Raw genomic sequence first — 16477 nt, forward strand, 5'->3', positions numbered from 1 at the left:
TTAAATTCTCCATTATTCTCTAGGGCTGTAGTCAGGCCATTCCATTAGCTGTATGCTGTTCTCCTTCAGCCATGCCTTTGGCCTGTGTGCAGAAAGTGGTTTTCTGTTGTCTAGGTCTTAAAATGCACAAACCTCTTGGATCAAATGTGTTTTCTTTATTATTACTGCAAAAGCACACGTGAGCTACTTCAAGACCACCAGTACAACCCTTTCTATGCTACAAACCCGTAGAATCACACACCTGGCTGCGGGGTGCCGAATAGTTGCTGGCAACAGGCTGGCTGCTTCTTTTCTTTCTTAGTCTGAGCACATACTGGCAGTTTCTTCCTAAATAAAAACATGGACTGATCTATGCAGGTGGCCACATGTCATCCTGTGTAAATTGGATGTCTGGTGTTAATTGCTTGAATAGCAGCTTTTTTTTAGCAAAAAAATCAATTGTAATTAATGTTAGAATTTAAGGCAGCATAATGATCATCTAAACCTCCCTGTTTTTTATGATGTTAACAAACTTTAAGTTTTTCGGTTGGTTCCTGTGTTCTTTGTACATTTAAGTTTTCATGTATTTTCTATTAGTTCCATTCATGTTAGACTTTCTCCTCCTGTTTTCAATGCCCGACCACCTTGCCGTCATCAGCTCCTCATCTCTCAGGCCACTCAACTGTTTTCCCCTGTACTTAAACTCCTGTTGTCTTTATCTCGCTGCAGGTTCATTATCGTTACTGTTCATACCTTGCCTTTCCTCGTCCTTGGTCCGTGCTAATGCTCCTCATGTCTGCTCTGTGAAGTTTTGCCTTTGTTCATTAAACATTAATATTTACCATGCTGTCTGCCTGTCTGCACTTTGGTCCCACTGTTACCTCACACATCATGACATGTTTGTCTTTAGACTCCTTTACTCACACACTGATGTTTTGTGATGTTGGTGGGATAAAGCTAAGGTCGTCCATGAAGTAAATCTTGGTCATTCAACACAATCAGCAGTGAATCCCTTCATAAGGCTGCTCATCAACAGTTTTTTATCTTCTTGTTCCATGGAGGGTCATCAGAGTCGTGACATAATTCATCTGATGAATTACCAGAGCCTGCAGAATGACAACACGTTGTGTAGTTGCGTAACAGCAAGGATTCAGCCTAAACTATTCAAGCCCTATTGACTCCCGACACGACTGGGATTGTGATCAGGAGAGTGCATCTAAACACTGATGTTAGTTTGGTTCTGACTAACGGTTTTATCTGGTGCAGTTGCCAGCCTCTCAGAGTAACATATGTCCCCTAATGCCACTGTGAGAACGCGCGTACAACTTAGTTGCCAGTATGGAATATTTGTCATGTTCTGCAGTATTATAAGTGTGACAATGTCAACATGTTCTCTATGTATTTGGTAATAAGATACTGCTAATAGCTACAGTCATCATGTGAAATGGTTTTTGGCACTGTTGCCAAGTCCACTTGTTTTCTATAAAGTCGTCTTAAAATTTCGTGAGTCCCATTTTTTTCTGGGCTCGTTTCGGAATGTGCAGTCGCTTATTTGGGGTATATTATAAGTGACCATAAACACAAGTAAAGAGACCCAATTCTGCTGTGCTACAGCCGTGAACCAGCTGATATCCTTCCTCCCCTCTGCTTAAACATTCGCTCAGAGGGAGACAAACAAACTAGGCGTCTCTGCTGGGAAGACAGAGTAGTTGCTGGACTACACTTCCCTGTTTGTAAAAAGCACCAAAATAAACTTCTCTGTTATATTGAATTGACTTACCTGTCTAGCAGAAAGCTGCAACCTCCGCATCTGTTTTGAAGCACCATTCCCAAATGAATTATCTCCGCATGGTAATAATAGCTGCCCTGATATAGCATCTCATTTTCTCCTGGTTATTACTTGTTTTTCTTTACTTGGTTACTTTTTGTTTTTGATGTGAAGTTATTAGACGTTGGCAGAATATGTATTTAAAAAAGCAATACTTGATTTTCGCTTGAATTGAAAGCCAAATTAGTTACACACTGTCCTTTAAAACATTTACTGTTGTTTCTCTCTTGCTTGGAATGACTACTGGTGTGGGGTCCTGCGTTTCACACCCATCCATCAAGTGAAAGGGAGAACCCCAAACCCAGACCAATAGTCACCCCCTATGTTGCAGGAGTCTCGGAGAAACTGAGACATCTTTTTTCCAATTATGGTGTCCCACTGCCTTTCAAAACCCCAAACACATTTTTGGGGTAAACTTTGGTTTCACCCCAAAGATCTGGTCCCCTGGCACTGTTGAGTAATGTTGTGTGTGGTGATAAGTGCCAGGAGGGCTGTTACCAGTTACACAACATCATCAGGCTAAGATTTGGTGGTTTACACGATATCTGCAGGCCAGCCATCACTCTTTTACAGATGATGTTCTCATCCTGGATGGGGAGAAACATTGGTTTGAGTGAGGAGTAAATAATCTATTTTTTTGTGAAGAGAAACACCCCATTGTTTAACAGGACTTGAGGTCCCCAGGTCCAATTGTTCGTCTATTACAATCCTGTCATTGTGAGCATAACTCACTTCAGCTTCCTGGGAGAGTAAGTGGCCACTGAAACACAATTGGTTGGTAGGCTGGCGGTCCTCTTTTGCATGTGAACAACCTGTTTTGATTGTCACCATTAAACTTGTTGTTCCACTTTACAAAGATGCTGCATATAAGGCTGAGTTTACCTAAAATATTCAAACTCTCCTCTTGGAGAAGAGACAAAACATTTCACAAAGAACTCATCCAGATGACCTATTCAGCTGTGTTTTTTTTTATTATTTTTCTACCGGGGTTATTGAGATGCAGCAGATAAGTACACTGTGATGGAGGAAAAACACTTTCCTTCATATTCTAGGAAGACCCAGAATAATAAAATCTAGAAAATGTCAGCTTCTTTTCATGAGAAGCGTCCTTAGATACTCATAAAGGCAACATCTGATATAAAAGTCGAGGTACCACCATAATGGCATCGCCACTTGAACAAAAATAAATTTGTTTGATCCTTTTCAGCAGGAAGAATCTCCCCACCATGAACTTCCTGGAGAGTTAGTCATTGGGACCTGTTGACTGTTAACACATAATGTAAAACCTAAATGTGAAAAATGATGACCTACAACCCTAGAAATGCTCTAACTTCAAGACTGATATCATCTCAGGTTTGGGATACTTTCAGCCAAACAGTAGCTTAAAATGAAGTTTATAAAAAAAGTGCCAAGACAAAACATTATAAAAGCCTATTTATAAAATATATTATAAATAGATTATTATGTGTAATCATCATCATATATATAAACAAACAGAGGAAAACCTTTTAGCTTACTCTTTTTATCCTGCAGGCATCAAAGCGGTTCAACTCATGGAGACGTAATATTTCATTTTTTCCAAATATTTGATGAATTACAGTTACAATGTGTTGGATACACTGTTCCCTCCTGCATAGTTCCAGCCATTCTCTAGAATCTTTGGGCAGTATGTCCTTCAGGGGCTAAATTATCTTGGTTTTACATACAGATAAGCAGATGACAAAAAACAGAAACTGTTCTGGCTGCAGACTGTTGGTGATAACCTTATGTACATGAAATGGCTGAAATACAAAAGAATTTACGAACATTAGCAGCACACCATACCTCCAACTCATTTCTAACCGGGGCTTTCTCAGCTTTCTAAGAAAAGTATTAAAAGAAGATTTGGGCTCTGTTTGCAGGATGTGACACGTCTGGAAGCTGCTCAGATATTCTCCTTTAAACCTAAAGCCACATTCAACACCACCCGTTTTTGATGTAGAGCAGCAAAGACCCCCGTGTGTCAGGGGAAGTGAAAGAGAGAAACGGCTGCACACACCCACAGAGGAGTGCAGCTTTTTGAGAAATGTTGTCAGAGGTCAAAAAGGGAGGTGAGGTGGAGTGTTGAGTCGTGAGTGTGTCAGAACGAAGGGAGGGTCGACCTCTTCTGTATAAATACTGCCCCATCTGCATCCAATAAGAACAGCGAGGACACTCTGAGCAGAAGAATACCCGATGGCCAACCACAACAGTAAGTGACTGCCTCTCTGTTATCAATGTTTTGTCAGTTATGCTAAAAAAATTCTGGTGCGAATTGTGCTATGTGTGAAACAAATGGTTGGATTTATGAGTTGACATGTTGGTGGGAGATGACCAACCCCATTCCTGCAGCAAACTCAGAAACAGCAAAGATCTGACTGTGGGGAAAGTCCCTATATGCCCCCCAGGGTTGGCTTTAGTCTTTATCTCACCTGTTGACTGACTGTAGTTCTCTTTAATCACTTTTGAAAAAATAAAATGGCTTATCAGATTTTATTTATTTCAAGGATGTGTTATCCCCTGACTGTTTTAGTGCACCAGCAACAGCCATAACTGGAAGTCTGGATAACCCAAGAAAATGCATTTGTACTACAGATTTTGGTAGAATATCTTGGCAGCAAGAGCAGGCACTACATCTGTTTTAAATGCATTCACATTGAAACATCACTGGCACAAAGATGCATTTGGGCCAAACCTATTTATAAAGCAGGTTTAAAAACAGCAGCTGACCGAAGTGCTGGAGAACTCAAGTACTGATTGGATAAGATCCAACTGCACTCCAACCCGACCCTGCACTGGTCCTTTTTCTTAGACGTAGACTTAGACAACTTTATTTCATCAGGTGGAATAAGGCAACATTACAATATAAAGTGCAGCATTGATCAAACAATGTAAACAATGCAGGAGAAAAGCAGTATGCAATCATAGTATGCAGGAGAATGTTCAAAACGTTTTTATGTGCAAAAATAATGGTGCAAAAAGGCATTTGTGCAAAAATGCATTTACGTTGAATTGTGAATAATTAAAAGGGAAACTAAAAGTTCGGCAGCATTGGTAATGCGAGGTTGGTAATTCTAGGTTCTCAGGTAGGTCCTCAGGTAGAAAATAAACAGCTTTGGGTTAAGAAAAATGACACACATGTAATCAGAATATTTTCTGATAGGCTGAAAAGCGACATTCAATAAAATCTGTCAAACACAACTAATCCATTGGAATCTGCTCATCCTCATTATGGTAGGATGAGCAGATTCTTTGCCTGATTATAACACTTTGCCTGATTATAAGTTTATAGTAGGCGGACTTTCATCCATGTTTAAACAAGCTATTCCTTGCTTTGTAAAAGAAAATGCTTCCCAGTTACCTTACATGAATTTTAACTAATTTGCAGAATTCTAAACGATTCTTGTCTCCGCTGGTTCTGGTCAGGTTTCATTGTCGACGTGGACCTGAGAAGCCATGAAAACAACTTGGCTCACCGCACCAGGGAGATCGACCGGGAGCGCTTGATTGTCCGCAGGGGGCAGCCCTTCTCCATAAGTGTGCAGTGCTTGGACTCTCTGCCTCCCAAACACCAGCTGGAGCTGGTCCTGCATCTCGGTGAGCACAGATACCATCAGATATCATCGGATCAGAAGATCGACTGATGAAATCAGTCATTAGGTGTTGTGATGAAAAAAATTAATCTGGAGAAATTAATAAGCAGACCTTATTATCCTTGGGCATCCTTATTTAGCTGTTTTGTGCACAAGTTGAGGAAGTGGTCTATTATTTACCGGGTAACGTTGTTGAAATTAATTCTTTATTCTCATTGACAGAATAATTTTTTTATGGAAGATAAAATCCTCCGACAGCAGGCTTATCAGTTGTTTGGGAGGAGTGGGAAAATGGTCATCTTTATCCAACAAACATGAATAATGCTTTTTTTCCCCACAGAGAATGTTTGTGGTATTCACTAGGTGTAATACAAAAATATTTTTTTCCACAGATTTATTATTTTCATTAACTTTCATGTACATCTTGTTATATTTCCTGTGTTCCTCTTCAGTTCATTGTTTTCCTCTCAACAGTCTCAACTGTTTCTCACCTGTGTTCCTCCTCACTTTTCTCTGCTCCTCCCTCTGTATGTAACCTGCCTGGTTTTATTGCTCTTCTGCTGATTTTGTGTTCCTGTAGTCCTGTTCCTCTGCCAATATGTTCTCCCTTCTCGTTGTTATTTTTCACCATCATCACACTTTGCTCTTGGGTCCTACTTCAACCACAACCGGAAAACCATCCTCTGGGCTATAAGGGAAAGGATGATCGTCATGAGCTGACTCCAATTTTGAGATGTATTTTCTAATCCAGAAGGTTGTGTTTATTCAGGAAAACGAGACGATGTGGTGATTAAAGTTCAGAGGGAGCAGGGAGCCAGAGACCGGTGGTGGTTTAACCAGCAGGCGGCTCAGAGTGAAATCTTGATGACTCTGCACAGTCCAGCAGACGCCATCATCGGACATTACCGTCTGGCCGTCTTGCTGATGTCACCGGATGGCCGCATCATGGAGAAAGTGGATGAAATCAGCTTCCACTTGCTCTTCAACCCATGGTGTAAAGGTAAAGAAGGCTTCCTGCAGAACAACTTCAAGAGAAACAGTATTTGTGTTAGTCAGAAATGCCCACAAATAAGGATGAACACGTTAAAGCAAAACCCACATGTTCAAAAGATAATAAATAGTGGAGTTTCCTTTAAATAAATCCTATATGTTAACATTTTAACAAATTTATTGCTGCTGATGGCTTAAATTTTCCTAAGCTGCTGTTTCTGTGAACATGTGATGTTTAAACATCTGATGTTTAAACAGATGCATTTGGCAACAACCTTGATCGGCGCTGACTTCTCTGTGGTTTTCTATGTTTGTGTGTCAGATGATGCCGTCTACCTGCCTGATGAACGACTGCTCCAGGAGTACATCATGAATGAAGATGGCGTCATATTCATGGGATCCTGGGATTACATTAAAAGCATTCCCTGGAATTACGGACAGGTACCGCGCCCACACACAGGCGCACAGACATTTATTGTGTGATTGGGTTGAATCAGGGTTTGTGTCCGTCTGTTGGGACAGAGTCTGGCATGTGAGACTTTTCGCAGCAGAGTGTCAGCTGAGACTCTGAGGTTTCGGCTGGATCCCAAAACGTGTTTGTAGAACCGAAGAGACTTCTGGACAGGACGTGTCAGAATGTAACCAGACAAACAGGAAGACAAAGAGACATGACTTGTCCTTTGTTTTGTGTTTGCATAACCTGAAAAAAACATCAAGAAACATTTGTTCTTCGAGATATTTCTGTTTCAGAACTAAATGCTGTAGATATTCCCTAAAAACTTCCTTTGGCTCCTTTCATAGCAAACTAAGACAGTCTCGCAACATAAAAATCAGTCAGCACGTGTTGGACCTTGCAGGGTTTGGACAGGCAAAAGTGCAGTTTGGCCATATTTTTTCCCCCAGATGTTAGCTTTCCTGACTGTTTTGAGCACGCCTAACTTCTATAGAGAGGTTGCCAAGCTTCATTAACATGGTGGCAGCATTTGTAGGTCCTGGGAAGGGAGAAGCTCAGTAGCAGCAGTCGCAGCTTCCCCACCAGATGCCCGGATGGTGTAGTTTGATGTTTATAGACTATAAACCAGGACTGTCCGTGGTGGTGATGGCTTTATCGTCAATGTCACTACAATGAAATTACAGGTACTACTCCCTTAGTGCACCTAAATTCGGAAAAAGAAGAAGAAAATAGGTAAAAGTAACAGAAAATAGATAAGTAAGAAATAATAAACTAATTGTCAAGCCTTAAAAACACACTACTGGACCACATTCTTGGTACTGTGCATACTGTGCATGTGCTGGTGTCTGATACCAACGCCCCATCATGCCCACATCAGGCAGGAAGTTGTAATGCTCTCCGTCCCGCCACTCTTTTGGTCCTGATGGACCGCAGCCTCCTGCCAGAGGGAAGTGACTGAAATAGTCTGTGACTGGGGTGAAGGCATCAGCCACAATCTTCCTGCACGCCTCAGAGTCCTGGAGGCATACAGGTCCTGGAGAGATGGAAGATTGCAGCCAATCACCTTCTCTGCAGACCGGATGAAACGCTGCAGTCTGCTCATCCTTAGCGGCGGCACCAGCGTACCAGATAGTGATGGAGGAGGTGAGGATGGACTCAATGATGGAGGAGTAGAAGTGCACCATCATTGTCCTTGGCAGGTTGAAGTTCTTCAGCTGCCTTCTTCAGGAAGTCCATCCTCTGCTGGGCTTTCTTGGTGAGAGAGTTGATGTTCAGCTCCCACCTTAGGTCCTGGGAGATGATAGTTCCCAGGAAGCGGAAAGACTCCACAGTCTCAATGGTGGAGTCACAGAGGGTGATTGGGATCATTGGAGCTGAGTACCATACACACAAAGATCTGTATGCGTCGTAATGTGTTCTTAACAGTATAGAGGCCCATAAAATGGACCAGTTCTACCAGTGAATTGACCAGAACTCGCATATCCTCAGTGAGAATTAGAGGGAATGGGTCTACGCACTTTTTTGATTCCTCTTTTTGCAACAGGAGCCAAATAAATACTCTAAAAGTGTTTTAGAGAGTATTTCACTCAGTTTGAAAATCTGTAAGGTTTTTTCACAATTATGTGTTTGAGCTACTCCTTGTATGTTGCAGTGAGATTTAATGGTCTGTGCCTTTGCAAGCCTTTTCATTATCTTACAAACATTCCGTTACAAAGTGGGGTTCAAAGATTTCAACACAATTTAGTCTAAATTAGACATCTTAATCCAATATACATTACCATTTTCACAATACAAAAACAAAAGTATTTTGCTGCTAGGAGATTTTTAAAGAGTAACACCTGTGCCTGCATTTATCAATGTCTGAAGACAAGAAAATATGTGAGCAACATTTTAAAGGTTGAAAATATATTCTTTACGGTTTTCAGTTGAAATGAAGTGTACAAGCTTAATTTAACAATGAAAATAACCAATCAAAGTGAAAAATAAGTATGTATCATTGCTTAGGGAAAAATGAAAATAAACCTATATGGTGTAAAAGTCATCACTGATGCCAAAAAGAATGAGCGTCTGTTGAAACAACACTTGTTCAGTCACTTTTTAGTTGGATAAGAAAGACTTTAAAAACTTTAGTTAAAATTGCCTGGACATCCAGAACTCTTCACTTTAAAAACTTAAAAGAAAATCCTCATACTAACATAACAAATATACTTATGTGTGGCTAAGCACACACTCTTTAATATAAGACGAGAATATTAACCTAAAAATAGCTTTAATGGAAATTTGGTGAGAATTTGTACACGTGGATTGCAGGGTTAACTAAAGTGTTTTGTTCTCATTTTCTTTCCCCAACACCGTGTCGTTACAAGTTTGAGGACTTTGTGATGGACATTTGTTTTGAAGTCCTGGACAATTCCAAAGAGGCTCTGAAGAACTCGAAGAGAGACATTGAGAGCAGATCTGATCCCGTCTACATCAGCAGAATGATCACTGCAATGGTGAGGAAACCTTCTCAGTTCGGTCTGCACCGAAAAATGCAAGGGGGGGGGGGGGGGGGGGGAATCTTGGGATTTTTGTATCAAAACGGGAAATCATTTTGTAAGGATTTAATTAAGAAAGAAAAAAGATCTGCAATGGGGTTAATGTGAATTTGGGCCATGAATCAGCATCACACATTATTTTCCAAATTTAAAGCTGTGTTTGCCGTCTGTGCAGGTGAATGCCAATGGTGACAGGGGCGTTCTGATTGGACGGTGGAAGTCACCGTACCTTGATGGCGTCGCACCAAATCGATGGACCGGCAGTGTGCCCATCCTCAGACAGTGGAGCAAAGCCGGCATCAGAGCGGTCAAATATGGCCAGTGCTGGGTGTTTGCAGGTGTCGCTTGTACAGGTAACACTTTTCACCGGAGCTACAGCTTCTTACTTTAAGGATCCGTAGCAATCTATAAAAATACATTAATTCACAAGCTTTCCACATGTTGCTTATTATTTAGTTTTTTATTCTCAAAGATTTAATGTGAACATGTCTACTTGACAAATAAATGTGGCTAAATCCAAAGGGAAAAGGCGACCACAATGAGGTGTGATCTTCTCTGTAGTTCTTCGCTGTCTGGGAATCCCAACTCGCCTCATAACCAACTTCACCTCGGCCCACGATGTGGATGGGAACCTCTCCATAGACTTTGTGGAGGACTTTGAGAGCAGAGAGGAAAGCAAAGACAGCAGCTGGTAAGGATGAGTGCTATCATTCATTTTAAACACCATGCGCTTTATTATTGCTTTGGTTTTATTATGGAGAACATGAGGCTCTTACAACCTGGTCGGTGTTCCTCCAACAAAAATTGTCACGTCCTACTATGCCTTGATTTAATTAAAAATACTTCAAAATACAAAGTTGTTTGCAAATCCAAGTTTATTTTAGTTAATCTCTGCTGGAATCATTGCAGGTCTCATTTTTATTTAACTGTTTTAAGTGTGTTAAATATTGTTGTTTTTTTGTTACGCTGTTCTTTTAGATATGCCTTTTAGATTAAGTGTTTTTATGTATGGACCATTGCCAGATTTCAAAGACGAATCTCCATTTCAGGAAATGTGATGGAAAATAAGGTTATCTTATCTTTTCTTTACTGCACTTTAAATTAACACAAATCAGAAAGCAGCAACACAATGCCAAAAAGGTAATGCATCAGCAATCATCCACGGGGTGATTAATAGGAGAATGATCCAAAACACAAATCTACAAACAGAATCCTTTAAAGCTAGCAATGCAACGCTATGGCCCAGTCAAAGTCCAGACCTCAACCCGATTAAAAGGCTGAAAATAACTGAAACCACTTTGTACTGAAGAGTCAGCCAACATTATTTCACACCCATGCTGGAGACTGATGAGAACAGGAAATAACTCAGTTATTGCTGACATGTTTTGTAGATCATCATGTGAACAGCAGCAGAGGAGCTGAAAGGGTCATTTCTTTGAGATGATTTAATGTAATCCGTCTGATTGTTTAAGATGTTGTTTTTTGTTTGTTTGTTTGTTTATTTTAGGAACTTCCACTGTTGGATCGAGTCCTGGATGAGAAGAGATGATCTCCCAAAGGGAAACGATGGCTGGCAGGTTTTGGACCCCACACCTCAGGAGCTCAGTGACGGTACATTTCTGATCACTCCCAGAAGAAAGCCTGATTTCCGTTAAATCAAAGCTACAATCCTATTTATTTAGAATGCCTTTAAATGTTAATGTGGAACTTTGTAGTCTAACTTGTCTTATATTGTATCAGATCTGCTGCTACTGTTTGTTTGTTTGTCGTATTTTAATCATCCTATTACTGAAAAGTGCTTTATAATGAACTTGCCTTGCCATTTAATTTTCTTTCCTTATTTCCTTCAACTCATGTGATACTAAAAATTACAAGAATATACAAAGGTATAATTTCTCCAGTTAAATTTTAATCAATTAATAATTTTAGTTGTCTTACTAGGGCAGAAATGGGCAATCTGACAAACAATCTGACAACTAACAAGCTCCAAACCCTGTGAATAATATTGTTGTTGTTTTTTAATTGTTATTATTTGAACTGTAAACCTGATTTTTGTTTTTGGCATCTTAAACTGTTCCTTTCTGAGTAATCTCTGACTTCGAGAACAAGATGAACTTTGATGGGTTTTTCAGAAACTTTTTTGAATATCATGAGTTGCCAAAACACATTGCCTGTATCACATTGTTGCCAAAGTTACCTCAGAAATAAATTACACGTGTTTTTTTTTAAGGGGAGTTTTGCTGTGGTCCATGTCCGGTGTCGGCCATCAAGGAGGGGAATCTGGGAGTGAAGTACGATGCTCCATTTATATTTGCCGAGGTGAACGCTGACATCATCCACTGGAGGGTCCTGCCAGGCGGACAGAGGCAGAAGGTCTTCCTGCACTGCTATTCAAAACTTTAAAAATCTGTTTTAGCCAGAAGGAGAAAAAAAACACATTAATGAGGAAAGTTGCTTTGGTTGCTACAACAGATCAGTGTGGACCAGAGAACCGTGGGAAGGAACATCAGCACCAAAAGCATTTATGGCGACATTAGAGAAGATGTCACTCTGCTCTACAAATACCCTGAAGGTCAGTGGCAGAGCAGAAAAAGGAGGAGGCAATTTATAAAGATCTGAAACTGATACAAATGTGTTGCACAATGATGCCTCAGACTGCTGAAGCTTCTTTCTAATGTGGCACAAAATAGTTGTCACTTCAGTTCGCTGGGTTTCTATTTACTGATAAATGTTTTTTTTGTTGCAGGCTCTGCGAAAGAGAGAGAGGTTTATGAGAAAGCAGGGCGCAGAGTCACCCAGCCAGCCAATGGGAGCGCAGCATCGCCACAGCTGAACTTGCTGATTAAGCATCCAAGCCCCATGTTTGGAACAGACTTTGATGTGATCGTTGAGGTAAACAGCCGTTAGATTCTGTTTTTATTTTTCTTCTGTAACTTTTTGGTCTGTCAGTCCAACCTTTTTTTTCTTCATAGAAGGTACACCTGGTCTGGCATTCTGTTAGCTGTGACATCATCCAGGGGAGGCAGATCATCCACTATTACCATCTAACATAGAAAGTACTCCTGGGTCAATGTGAGCTTCTGAGCTTTCTGTGTCTCTGCTCTGTCTTCTCTAAGCCCCAGTGGGTGGAGGCAGATGAGCGTTCACACTGAGCCTGGTTCTGGTTCTGCTGGAGGTTCTCCTCCCTGTTGAAGGGGAGTTTTCCTCTCCACTGTCGCTTCATGCATGCTCAGTATGAGGGATTGCTGCAAAGCCATCAACAATGCAGACGACTGTCCACTCTGGCTCTACGCTCTTTCAGGAGGAGTGAATGCTGCTTGGAGAGACTTGATGCAACCTGCTGGGTTTCCTTAGAGAGGAAACTTTCTCACCAACCTGGAGGATTTGATGGAATTAGACTTTGTAAAGAGCCTTGAGATTACATGTTGTGAATTGGTGCTATATAAATAAAATTGAATTGAGATGAAAAGTGATGATGAATCTGCTCTGCTCGTAGGTGAAGAATGAAGGCTCAGACGACGCTAATGTTCTGCTGACGGTGCGCGCCGTGGCTGTCACCTACAACTCTCTCCACCAGGGGGAGTGCCAGAGGCAGATGAACAACGTGACAGTGGCGGCTCGGAGCGGTCAGCAGATCCCAGATGCAGACGGATAGAGTCGGTATTTCTGCTGCAGGGTCTGATCGTTCTCTCCTATGTCTTCTGTGTGTTTAGCTCATAAAGAGGTGCTGCGTTTCCGCTATGAGGACTACGCCAAGTGTGTCTCTGAGCACCACCTGATCAGGGTGAAGGCCCTCGCTGAAGCTCGTGGGGACAGTGTGCCCATCATGGCTGTGGCGGACATCCCGCTGAGCATGCCTGAGCTCCAGGTTCAGGTGAGCACACAGTGAAGAGGTGGGGCAGATCGATAAAGACGCCCCACTTTGTCTCTTAAACACGGTGGTACTGACATCGACATACATTCAGAGCCTTTGGGAAAGTATGCACACTTTCTTTCACATTTCCTACATTGAAAACCACGGATCTCAGAGTAATTTAAAGATATTTTATGTGTGAGATAAATACAGTTTGAGTGTCAAACTGACTAGAGAGTGTATTCGACACGACGTGGTAAACTGTCAGCAGGATTTCTTGTGGCTGTCTTTTTACAAAGTCTCTTATTTTCTTGTCAGTCTCCCTTTGCAGCTCCTCCCGAGTTACAATGGGCCTCTTGGCTTCTTCCCCGTTTAATGCTCTCCAGGTCCAGATGGTGGACTGATCAGAGCTCTGGGAAATGTTGCTGTAGAACCTGATCCTGCTTTAAACTGGACCAGAACTTCCTCCCTGACCCGTCTTCTGGGTTCCTTGTCCTTCATGATGCTGTTTGTTCGCTAACGTTCTCTAACAGACGTCTAAGGCCTTCACAGCAACGTCTGCATTTATGAGATTAGATTATACAGAGTTACAAATTCTGAAGGAAGCTCGTTGTACAAAACTTTTATTCATGGGTATCAGAGTTAAGAAAAAACACCACACATCAAATACATTTTTTTCAAAACAATTACCGTTGTGTTTGTCTACAGCATAAAATACATTGAAGGATACGTTGTAGACTGGTTCAGTGTGAATGTGAACTATGAACCGTGAATACTTTTGCAAGGCGCTGTTCCTGTCAGAACTCACAGACGGGCAAAAGATTGTAATCCCAACATTATGTAGAAAGATTTAAGAAGCAAAGACTCTCCACTCTGTCTCCAAGGTTCTTGGAAAGGCTTTTGTCTGGGAGCAGTTGACGGCGTATGTCTCCTTCACCAATCCTCTGCCGGTGCCGCTGACTGGTGGTGTGTTCACCCTGGAGGGGGCCGGCCTGCTGTCGGACACTCAGATCTTTGTGGAGTAAGTGACGGTTAAAGCGGGAGCAGAATTAACCCTCGCTGGCAGTACTTCTGCTGCAAATGAATTTACTGTTCCTGTTCTTTTTCCTAGCGGTGTAATTTCTCCTGGTCAGAAGGTTTCAGTGAAGATCTCCTTCATACCGATGAGGACCGGGATCAGGAAGCTCCTGGTGGACTTCGACTCTGACAGGCTGAAGGATGTCAAGGGAGTCGCCACCGTGGTTGTCAATAAGAGATATAGGAAAATGACCTCCCTCTTAAGTGACAATTTTTAGGAAACCAGAAGATCTTGTACTGGGAGAACCAGTTGCAGTTCAAGAGTCTTGTTCACCGCAGCAGAGCGTGACCTAGTGAAACAACCCATAAAGATTTTACCATAGAACATTTAATACCCATACCTGATTTGTACTTGGACTGCTTGCTCTAGATCAGGGGTTCCCAAAGATGATTTCATACTGGTGTGCTAAATAGATTTTGTATTTCTTTATTTGTGAAATCGGTACCAAAGTTATACTTTTGTATACAAAGTTATACTTTGTGCTCAACAGTCCTCATTTTAAACCAGGAGGAAAGCTGCACTTTTTGTAAGAGTTCTTCTATGATCACAACTTTATTCTCGTGGTTTTTAAACATTATTCGCAGGGTCACAGGCTGGAAATTTTGGGAAGCCCTGCTCTAGATGTATGCATGAGCAATCAAGTCATAATTCTGACTTTAAAATATATAACATGGCTGACATACACATAAAGCACATGAGGTCACTGTAATAAAACTGTTTATATTCACTTTATATGTTTTTTATTATATGGTTTTTATCCACTTTTATCAGTCATGTAATTAGAACTGTACAATATATATATGTGAATGTATTCTTTTAGTGTTTGGATGCGTAGAGAAATACATTGCTACTGGTTTGTTTCTCTAAAAGGAGTTAGCCACTTTGAGCAAATCCAGCTGGTTTTCTTACTTTAACTACAACACTGTGAACACAGGCGCAGAATTAGTGTGCCCTACAGCCAAAGTAAACCCTACATAGATCTTTTGTATATTTTAGGGTGTTAATGTATAAATGCTGCCTTACCAACTTCAGCTGCACAACAATTCCACACAAATATTCTGCTGTACAAGAAATTATTAAACAAAGGTGGAAAAGTGTCTGAAATGTTAAATTCCAAACAACCTGGGCAAGTTCAAAATACTTAAAACTCATGCCTTTAAAGGGGTGTGCTTTATTTTTATAAAAGGTATGTACAGTCATGTTCAATAAATGAAAATATAATTTCAAAGTTCATTTATTTTAGCAACTCAGTTCACAAGGGTGATTTAGATGAACTACACGGCACACAGACGGATGTTTTAAAGCCGTTGTTTCAGTTAATCATAATGATTTACTGCGTACAGCTTATGATAACGTTTAAAATTAGAATATTACATTACAGACCAATTAAACAGTATTTTCAAATGAAATGTGGGATTACTGTGAAGCATTTAGTACTTGCTTAAAGATGGTTGTTTTAAAAGGTATTTTTATTCTGAAAAACGAACTCTACTGGAGCACAGAGTAAATTTTGTACTGTATTTTGACTGTAAAGGCACTAAAGGACACATTAAATTGAGTGAATTCACACATTATTTTATCAGTTTTTTTCCCGTAAGGTCTATATGTGTATTAATAAACCTTTTGTCATCACTGGTCACTTCCTTGGACTTTAAACAAAACTTATTTTTTATGCACCACACGTGCTCTCTTCTTCTCTTCTGTCCTTTTTCTTTTAATGGTTGGCACTTGGTCTCCTCCATCTTCATGACTTGCCCATCCTGGAGCCTCATCGTTTTATCTGCTTCTGCTTTCATTCCTCTCTCCAGAGCAAGGCTTATGCAAGGCTTTTGTGCCGGTCTGTGTACTCTTTCAAATTCTGGTTTCTGCTTTTTTCAAATTATCAGGAAACGATAGAAGAGAATAGAAAGAAATCCTTATTTGTCATTGCAATTGTACATTCCAATGAAATTTGTTTTCTGCATTTAACCCGTCTGTCCGGGAGCAGTGGGCAGCTATAACAGTGTGAGTGTGCTGCTCTAACCACTCGGCCACCACTCCCAAATAAAGACAATTGATGAATATGAAACAAAGAAAATTCCATGAATAAAGTTCAAATAAGAAAAAGTCATTTTTAGGCATCCCAACTGCATCCTGTCATGTACTGC

General features: G+C 40.8%; 1 protein-coding gene across 1 annotated transcript; it reads left to right on the forward strand.

Annotated features, from left to right (window-relative positions):
* Positions 1-3930: 3930 nt before the first annotated feature.
* tgm2l (transglutaminase 2, like) lies at positions 3931-15969 on the forward strand. Its single transcript, XM_012862953.3, has 15 exons — positions 3931-4037; positions 5252-5422; positions 6188-6418; positions 6731-6849; positions 9229-9357; positions 9575-9752; positions 9961-10090; positions 10907-11010; positions 11630-11772; positions 11872-11971; positions 12146-12291; positions 12896-13025; positions 13113-13273; positions 14137-14273; positions 14364-15969. Exons 1-15 carry the CDS (start codon positions 4022-4024, stop codon positions 14545-14547), a joined length of 2079 nt encoding a protein of 692 aa, XP_012718407.2. The 5' UTR covers positions 3931-4021; the 3' UTR covers positions 14548-15969.
* Positions 15970-16477: the final 508 nt, after the last annotated feature.

This window comes from Fundulus heteroclitus, chromosome 2 (assembly GCF_011125445.2).
Source record: "Fundulus heteroclitus isolate FHET01 chromosome 2, MU-UCD_Fhet_4.1, whole genome shotgun sequence".
Taxonomy (NCBI): Eukaryota; Metazoa; Chordata; class Actinopteri; order Cyprinodontiformes; family Fundulidae; genus Fundulus; species Fundulus heteroclitus.